The sequence below is a fragment of the Fulmarus glacialis genome, unplaced genomic scaffold (assembly GCF_000690835.1).
Source record: "Fulmarus glacialis isolate BGI_N327 unplaced genomic scaffold, ASM69083v1 scaffold15141, whole genome shotgun sequence".
Lineage (NCBI taxonomy): Eukaryota > Metazoa > Chordata > Aves > Procellariiformes > Procellariidae > Fulmarus > Fulmarus glacialis.
Window position 1 is genome coordinate 623 of NW_009190992.1, and position 10,122 is coordinate 10,744.

Consider the following 10,122-nt stretch of genomic DNA (forward strand, 5'->3'; position numbering starts at 1 on the left):
CGGGACCCCATTCTGGTTTGCTTAAGACCTATGCTCAGAAATAAATACAATTAGTGACACTCACCGAGGGGCTGCTCTGGAGATTTATCTTTCTATTAGATATAAAAATACCCACGGAGTTGGTGAAATTATGTACTGGCTGGGGCGTAAATAAGCATACTTTTCTATTAAAAATGGAGCAACCTTAATATGCAGGTAATTACAGCCTTCACCTAAATACATTCCTAAACTAACATAACCAGCCTACTTCATTCATTTACAGTATTCCTTTAGATGATGTACTTCTGTTTCAGAGAACATCTAGAAGAGTTCAATAACATTCCTGACTATGTTTTTTTCTTCCTTTAACAAGGAGCTCAAGACTCTTGCTCACACCGGTGTGGGGAGCTGCTTGGTACCTGTTCTTGCCAGGTGACGTGCCAGTCCTTGAGGATTTGCTGTCCTGATTATAAAGAATTTTGTCTTCAAATTTCTCCATACTCAGGATCTCTGATGGGAGGCAAAGACTTTTTGATTGAAAATACAGCTCTTAATGCCTCTTCTGTGCTAACATGCAGGTGGGCCATGATTTTATGTTCCTCTGCCAAAGGGAGGTGAACCTTTCTAATCTCACTTTCCAACAATAGATAATTACTGCAAAACAAGACTTGTCTATACAGGAGTGAAAACTTACTCTGTAAACTTGTCAGAATCCCCAAACACACAAAAGTTCTGCTAACCCTCACTCTCAAGGATACGTGTTGTCTGTATTTCTACACAGGATCATTTCAGTTAGTTCGAGTTATTGTGGGATACAATCATTACTCTGCTAGTTCTTCCCTTAAGGTATCAAAACAGTGACTTTTCTACAAGAGCTTCCTTTTGGGGCTCTTTGTTGTCAATATTTTTTTAGCATTTCCATTTTGTGAAAAAGAAATATTAATTTCTTAATCTGAATGAGAAAGCAACGGGAAAGAAATGTAGGTAGGACACCTTATCTTTTTCCTGTAGGACAAAGCTGTGGATCCTAAGCGTGTCAGCCTTTATCACACTTAGGTACATGTCACACATGCAATACATACAGTACACTGAATTTTACTGACCCCGATGTCCTGACATTCTTTCCACAGAAGGTTCTGAGTGATATTTTGGAGTCCTTCCCATCTGAATAGCAGCACCTGAAAAGGTTTTTAGTTCTTTGTCGGGAAAACCTTTGACCCAGGCATTCATTCTGTAGAACACAACTGTGTACCTTGAATTACCTGCACGGCTGCATTATCATAGCCAATACAAACTTCAGTGCAGACAAGCAAAGGTACTTGGAATAGCTATGCAGCCACCATACATCAATCCTGAAGAGTCACAGGTGGGATTATACTTTAGCGCACTGGGCAAGAGCCCTAACTGGAAGCAGATGGTTAAATAACAAGCAATGAGTTCTGAGTTAATCTTTGCAACAGAAATTCTAGAACAGCATGAAATTACTTTTGTTGTATTCAAAGGACTTACCAGCAAAACCCCCCACAAAACCAGAAATTTGCAATGCCTGCATATCATGGTCAATGTTAGCCACCTTGTACTCCTATTAATCCTATAACATCACCTTTGTCTTCCTGCTGTCCCTTTGTTATTTGTTGCTAATTTATCATGCCCCCTTCCCCCGGTAATTAAATAGTAAATCTAAGGCTTGCAGATTGCTGTGTATTTGTGCAGTGCACAGCAGAATCCGCACTGGTGTAATAAGCACAAAGTACACATGAATTTTTCCAGTTTATATTCACTGCCACAAGCAAAACAGCCAGGGATTTGGAATGATCTCCACATGACACAGGGTTGCTTCATGAAACACAACTGAGACATTCAGAATTTACCTTCTCTCAATGGTGACACTGAAAACTGTTTTCAACATCAACAGGTTCAGGCAGAAAATCAAAACCAGTGGCTATGTTGCTAAGGATGGAAAAGCCCACTGCATTTCCCCATTGCTGTATGAGACTGGTTTCATCCCTTTTGAAGTTTCTACAGATGATGGGCTGACGTTTCCGTACTCTGGAACTTGGTTATCAGGTTACTTACTTAAATCTACAGTATCCCTCTTCTTTCTATATTCTTGCTCCAGGGATGCAAGATTATATAAGCCTTTCCCTTTTGATCACTTTTCTTCTTCCTTATCAGGCTGTTTGACCTCAGAAAAGTCATTCTTGCTGCCCTCGTGTTAATTCATATTTTGAGAGATGAACTTTCACAGCAATTGAGTTCTGCTGCTATACAGCAGCAGCAGCATTAGCTCAAAAAAAATCCTGCTTAAAAATGAGGTTGACTAAAACAGTTCCCTTTTTGTAGCTACTTCCATCGGAAAATAACTGCATCATGGTGGTGTAATCTGAGGACTACAGACGTTAGTAAGGGTTGCGTTCTCTTAGCGTCAGCTTACTCTTTTTATATCATGCTTCCTATTAGAAAACATACACAGGGGAAATACCGCTAAATCTTAAATAATATAGTGGCACCTTTTCAGAGCTATGCAAAGCAGAAATGTCATTAATCTTTTTTTTCTGTTCTGTAATGCAGTACATCACAGCAAAGTTTCAGATGGAGAAAAATGCACGTTGGTAAATATGACAAAATGGCAATACTACGGCACCCCCAACACTGATGGAAACTTAACTCTTACCTGGACACACCAGGCACTTGCAGCAACCCACATCAACATAGAAGTCTGGGGATACCAGGAAACAGGTAAAGTGACTCTTTTCCTACCTGTGCACAAGCAGTTATCACATGTGTAACTTATGTGCAGAGCTCTGCACAGCATGCGATCACTTTCACTGAGGCCTCAAGAAGAGATCTGCAAGTATAACTACTTATGACAATAATGTCAGCTTTTCCTCTTCATTTACATATGGGTGGAGACATCTAATTTCAATCTTGTGGTAACTATTCTTTTCCAGCATCCAAAACAATTTTCTTCCTCTATGTGACAGGTGGCAGTTACTCGGAAAACTGGTTGGCTGAATGGAAATATCTTTATACTTTGGCAAGAGAAATCCCCAATACTGGGAAGTTTTCTTTCATTCCTGTACCCGCTAAAGGAAATTACAATACGTGGGACTTTGGAATTTTGAGAATTACACCCAGCAGCTATTCTGACGGGCAGAGGCAAGTACATCACAACATTCATTTATCATAGGTACCTTATTATTGCTTCCTGTATTAAAGCTGCTGTCTCCTTTGATGTTTAAAACTGGGACTCAGGCTCCATTTCACATGAAAAAGTGGGGAGAGAATTGGAAGGGCAAAAGTGAAAAAAACTCATGGGTCGAGATAAAGAGAGTTTACTAAGTAAAGAGGGGGATGGGCATGGAGGAAGTAATGCAAAGGCAATCATTCACCACCTCCCACAAGCAGACCACTGCCCAGTCACCCAGTAAAGCTGCTTTGGAAAAAGTGCCCTGCAGTTTTATTGCTGAGCGTGGTGGTCAATGGCACGGAATATAATTTTGGTCAGTTTGGGTCAGCTGTCACAGCCGTGTTCCCTCCTAGCCTCTTGCCAACCCCTACCCTACTCCCTGGGGGCCACCGTGAGAAACAGAAGACGTTGACATTGTGCAAGCACTGTTTGGCAATAGCTAAAATGCTGGTGCGTTATCAGCACTGGTTTGGTCACAAATGTAAAACATGGCACTGTACGGGCTGCTATGAAAAAAATGATTCCAGCCCAGTCAAACACAGTACCCTTGGCAAACTAGGACCTGCTGATTTCTTTTGTCACAACTGTGGAGGCGGCCCTAATTGTGGAACTTTTGTCACTGCAGCCACAGGCCTTCCTCTGCATTTAATTTTTTTCTATTTTGTATGCAGGCCTTTGCATTCCTACAAATTTTATACCCACTTCCTTTTATTTCATTGTATATTCCCCCATGATTTTTGGTGATTTACCTCTGTAAGTGCTCCATACATATTCTGACCTTAGATAGATGATCTTCCACATGTCTGCAGTTTTTGATGTAGATGGTGTAGCCCCTGTGAATATATAAATGCCACCTCTTCAGTGTTAGAACATATTACTAATACATCAGAACCTTTTTTAGCATTTAGGAATTGCTACCCACAGAAGGGTAACTTTTTCTCTTTCTAGAGGGTTTTTTTATTACACTTCGTGTATGGTATTTTTTCATGGGTGGAAAGCAGAGTAGCCTTGGAAGACCTGAAGGATTCTGAATGGTTTCTCCCCATCTATTGCCATCGGGCCTGATACTACTGGGGCACAGGGTTACGTTTTGTTACAGAATCTGGACGTTCTTCATTCTGGCCTAAAAAGAACTACAATGCGAAAAGGCATGAATAGAAAACCTGTCTCTAAAAAGATCCATGTAAGCCAGAATCAAAAATGCTAAAATGTATTCTGATTACTGCATACTTGCTGCATGCTGTCATGTCACCTTCTAAATTAGGAAAATTTTGATATGCTGTAACTTTCTGCAGGAAAAAGAAAGCAGTGGCCTTTGTAATGAAATAACAACTTGCAAGTTGAAAGATTCTTCGTAATTATAGTTAGTGATTAAGACACAGTGTTACTGTCAAAACAGTGCTTGTTCAGCTATCAGATCTATTTTTTGGCTCTTTTTTTTTCCCAGCAACATTCCATCAATCTGGAGCTCAGAGCATGCGTTGGCTTGGCACCTTGGGAAAGACTTCAGAAATGACCCAAATGCATGGGCAACTGCAAAATGTATAGAATGGGACAGAAAGGAGGAGAAGCTTCCAAACTTCATGGAAGAAATTATAGATTGCCCTTGCACCTTGGCACAGGCAAGAGCTGACACTGGCAGGTTCCATGTAAGTTATTAATTGATCCCTCTGGCTTATTACAGTTCCAAGTAGAAGCTTAGGGAATGCCATACTCCCCACACATCCCTGTTCCCTCTCTAAAAGTCATTACAAGCAAATGAAATTGTATTTAAATTTGCACAAGTAGCATATGAAATGGCAGAGGCAGATACAGCTTATCCAGGTAGCATGAATAAAAAAAGTGCCTGTAGGACAGCAGATGGAAATCATCTTCAAACAGGGAATTAAGACAGTAGTTCCAGTGGTAGACAGAAAACACTCAGGGAGGGCAGTGAGCTCTGTGGAGCTGGGCGCACGGATGACTTCTTCGAGATCCTACAAGATGGCGGTCTGTGTTTGTAAGCAATATCCCATGCCTGAAGAAGCAGGCCACATTTCTGCCTAGTATACCATAATTTGCTGCAAACCCTTCCGCCTTGTACTTCAGAGCTCAAGTCCACAGCCGTAATCCATTATTTCTTGTCTCCTGCTTCCTTCCTCCTTCTCAGCTTCACTGTTAACAAGGAACTCACAAAAGCTAAGAAATCAATTGCCATTTAGTCTATGCTTTCACTTACAGCACTGATCTGAGGACCAGACAGGGTAACTTCCTCTCCTATTTATGATATGGCAGTGTGTTTATGCATATTAAAAAAAAATGTTAGGTAATTTTGTTACTATCCTTTCCTGGTTATGAAACTCCAAACATGACGTGTATTTTAAATGATACAGTTAAAAGCACGTGAAGAAAAGAAATTAGATCTACTGCACTCCCTCCGTCTAAGAACATAGGACAAAAGTTAAGTTTAGTCTGGCGTGATCTGTGTTTGTCATGCCCTTACAGTTGAATTCCCTATCTAGCTGCATCCGTTCTTCAAGGTCTGTTGTAATAGACTGCAAAATGCTCAGGTTAGACTAACACGTTGCTCCAATCGCTTCAGTATTAAATCCATTGTTTTTCCTATCATTCTGTGCTACTCAACACACAGCCGCAACCCATTCATTTAGACTTTACACATAGGTCAGAGACAAAGGGTGGGGAGAGGGCTTAAAAATAGAAACGACAATGGGGAAAGAACCCCATTAAGCGTGAGCATTCATCTTTTTCAGACAGATTATGGCTGTGACATTGAAAAGGGAAGCGTGTGTACTTATCATCCTGGCGCTGTGCATTGTGTAAGAGCTGTTCAAGCCAGGTAAAGAAAATTTTTTAAAACTGCATTTTTTTTATGACTTGTTCCACCTCAAAGATAGCAGCGTCACAGAAGCCACAAAGGTCTCTGCACTCTCAACTCTCAGGTTCATAGCAACCATTGTTTCCCTCTTATTCACGTATTGGCCCTCATTGCTGAGATGAAGTTATGGCCTTAGATTTAATAAACAATTAATTGCACTGTGCTAAACTTTAGGATACCTAAACAAGTGTTAATGTCTCAAAGAGGTTTGATTAGGCCTAATTAAGCCTTTCCTGTATTGGTCTACTTAAGTTCAACAAGTTATTCTTTGCACTCTTTCTATCAGAACAATTTTAAAGAGTGCTATGTTTGTATAGCTATAAGGCCTACAAAACTTCTTTACTGCCTTGGTTAAAAACCCCTCCCTCCCTATCCCTAATCTGGTCTAATTTATAAGAACAGAGGTGGGGCGGGGAGGGAAGTCTGACTGCAAGGTGTCATCTTTGGACATCATCTAAAGCTTTGCAATCAAAACATTTAGCTATATCCATAAAAAGGAAATAGGTAACCTCTAAATACGAATCGACTTCACAGAGCTGAACGATGACTTTCTTCTCACTGCCTTTCTCAACCAGTCCCCAGTACGCGGCAGGACAGCAGTGTTGCTATGACTCCACAGGGACCCAAATCCTCACGCATGACTCCACAGGAGGCAGCACACCTGATCGAGGCCATGACTGGGGTTCACCGCCTTTCATGAAGCCTCCCCGGATACCTGGCTTTTCCCATTGGCTTTATGATGTCATCAGCTTCTATTACTGCTGCCTGTGGTCTGATAATTGTCACTTCTATATGAAAAAGCGTCCCTCCAGTGACTGCAGGACGTATCGCCCGCCTCGAGCTGGTAAGGGCTTCAGAATTCCATTATGGAGTGTAGCATTTTGATACAGTATTGGCTTTTAGAATATTTGTATATGTATGTATGTCAGTTGACAATGGTGAGGGTACAATGTCCTGTGGAAAATTTCCGTGGAAGGATTCTATTGATCTATCAGTGGCAAAATCTGTATGTGGTTTTTAATTGTCCTGCAAGATTTTCTGCTGTTGAGTATCTCATTAATCCCTGGAATAGCCGAAGTTTAGTAGTCAATGTCCATGACTTCCTATCATCAATGGACACTTGTCTCAGAAAGAAGATTGTTAGGGATGGTTAATGACAGCTTGGCAGTAGCTAGAAAAGCTGTCATGCTGAAAAATGCTACTCATATCAAATATGGAAGTTCTATCATTTACAAGTATGTCTATTGTTCCTGCCCTTGCTTTTAAGTAGTCCTCAAGTCTTACCATATCTCTCTTGCTGCCACATGTCTTGCTTTCTATGCTGCTGGGGTGCTGAGGTGTCCAGCAGGATTGTGGCCTCCCGTAAAGAAGGAAAGTGCAAAGAGGCAGCGGTTTGCTTCAGGCAAAAAGGAGAAAACTGCAGAGGGCTCTGAAGGAGGTAGCTAGGATGTGATGTGACACAACACAAGACTCTCGCAGGACTAGCAATAGCACAGAGTTAATGTCTTTCCTGATTTCCCCTATCAAATTTTCCTGTCTGGAAGCAACAAAGGAATAGGGAGCTGGGAGCCAAGTGTGATAATAAGGTTGGAAGGGCAAGGTCCTTGCTAGCCCATGGCCCAGTCCCAAGTGAGGCGAGCAGGGGCGGACACGGTGATGGCAGCAGCAGTCAGCTGAGAGTCCAGATCTCCAGATGAGTTCATAGTGATAAGGCAGGTCCGAAGGAAAGCTGAGAAGTCAGTCTGCCGGACAAGGTCAAACATCTGGTCCAGTGGTGGTAACCAGGGTGAGACACAGTCCAGCGATTGTTGGGCAAGTCCGTAGTGACAAGGCATGTCCAAGGACAAGGCAGAAAGTCAGCCGCAGTTCTGTGTGCAGATCAGCAGGGTCCGTGGCGAGGCGCAGGCATGGCTGTGTTGGAGATGGAAACGGGTACACCTATGACATAGCTCAGGCAGGGACTGAAGGCCTGGGCCTGAGTTTAGATAGAGCCCATGGACAGAGGGTATAGGTAGAGGCCCCAGTGAGACTGGTTAGTGCAATTAAGGCCTATGAGTGTGCTCAGGGCCCTGACAGTTCCACTATGGGAAAGAAAGGCTACAACATGCCTCTCTTAAGCAAAGATCTGTTGATGACGGATGTGAAGCACATGGTCTTGCAAAAAGATTCCCAAGTGTACTTGTGCCATTACATCCATCTCTCAAACATGACAAAAATCCATCATGCAGCTCTCACTAAGCACTGCAGATGCTTATCTTTCTCCTAGAAAGTATATGCCAAACTGCCTGTGCTACTGCACAGCCAGGACAGTGTTCCTTAACCTTGTGCAAGCCTAAGCATCTGAGAAAACTAATCCTCAAACCAAACCTCAACTAAACCTCAAATCCAAAACCACAGAACCTTCTGCAAAGATCTTAATGCTGAAAGCTTCTCAGAGCATGCCAAAGATGGATGCGGTGCAAAATCAGCTCAAACAAAAAAAGTTACCTACCTTGGTACTTACAGAACTCTCCTGGAACGTGGGATGCTGGGCTTAAACACCGTATCTGCCCAATGTGGAGAAAATACTTGAACCTATCACTCAGGGGCAGGCCTTATTTACCATGATTTTCTGTTGTGAGTGTTCGTTTGCTACATGCATTTTGGTCTGAAAACCCCAAGTGAATGCACTAACTGCTGAGGAGAAAAAAAATGGCCTTCTTTCCCTTGGTCTAATGAACCTGATTTACAGAGGGGACTCTTTCTCTAGGGAAAAAACAAAATACTTAACAAACAAGCATTTAAGGACCTACCTAGCATATAGATATCTTTAGTCGTTGAGAGTCATTCCTCGGATAAGATGACACAACTTCAACTTTTTTTGCTGGAGGGGAGAAGGGCCTTCTGACCTCTTACTGATCTAAAAGGCAAAACCAAGGATATCTGCTGAACTCCAGAGAGGCTTTGGGGCTGAGGATCACTGCCCTTAACAAACAAGCATTTAAGGACCTACCTAGCATATAGATATCTTTAGTCGTTGAGAGTCATTCCTCGGATAAGATGACACAACTTCAACTTTTTTTGCTGGAGGGGAGAAGGGCCTTCTGACCTCTTACTGATCTAAAAGGCAAAACCAAGGATATCTGCTGAACTCCAGAGAGGCTTTGGGGCTGAGGATCACTGCCATCTCTCTCTGTTCAGGCCAGATGAGACTTCAAAGCCCCATCCCATTTCTTTGACGGTCGCTTTCAGCTACATTTGGAAGCTGCTTCTGGAATAGCCCTGTGTTCATGTCCAAATCTCCCCATACATTGCATGCAAATCAGGCTTCTAGCCTGACAGCGTGGATTCTGGTAGGGGGTCTGCCAGGTAAGCATTGCTGCCCATAACAGCCTTTTAAAGTGCAGCCCTAAATGTTGGCCGATGAAGATGAGAGTTACTGGAATGACATTTCTCACTGTTCCCACAGTGCTGTTCAAGGTTGTCATGGCTATCCTCATGTCACATTTACCATGGATCAGCTTTCCATTTTTTCCTTTGTTTAAATGCCATTCTTTGTATCACCACAATGAGATTTTTTTTTTCTCGTGAACCTAAGAAGAGGAGTAATGGGTTGTGGTTTTTCCTTGTTCTTTTGTCTCTTTTGCTTTTAAAAACAGCATCTGCTTTTGGGGATCCTCACTTCCTCACATTTGATGGTCTGAACTTCACCTTCAAAGGCCAAGGAGAATACACATTGGTAGAGTCTGATCTCACATCCCTAAGAGTGCAAGGGAGAACACAGCAGGCACACTTTCCCAATGGTAAGTCGGTAAGAGAGGAAGCAGTGATGACAAATAATAGCTTCTGAGGTTGCTTGATTTGCCCTTTACAGCATTCCTCCTATCTTCTCTAGTCTTCTCTTATTTTTTTGGCCATTTGTGAAAGGTCAACGTTTTGAAGCTAATCAGAAGGCAGACAAAATGTTCAGGAAAAAACCAGCTTCCCAATCAAAGATTATTTGCTAGTTTTATTGGGTATGAGTAATGGAAGAATAAGGTTTTCTGTTGTGTTTAAGAGCTCAAGAAAACAATTCTCATTTCTCTCCATGCCCATTCCC

General features: G+C 42.2%; 1 protein-coding gene across 1 annotated transcript; it reads left to right on the forward strand.

Annotated features, from left to right (window-relative positions):
• Positions 1–352: 352 nt before the first annotated feature.
• On the forward strand, positions 353–9,826 carry SUSD2 (sushi domain containing 2; the record flags this gene model as incomplete). The annotated part of the gene is made up of 8 exons (XM_009586525.1): positions 353–557; positions 1,895–2,046; positions 2,551–2,718; positions 2,964–3,138; positions 4,617–4,818; positions 5,920–6,005; positions 6,620–6,888; positions 9,683–9,826. Coding segments are annotated over 8 exons (1,401 nt in total), but the record flags the coding sequence as incomplete, so codon positions are not given.
• Positions 9,827–10,122: the final 296 nt, after the last annotated feature.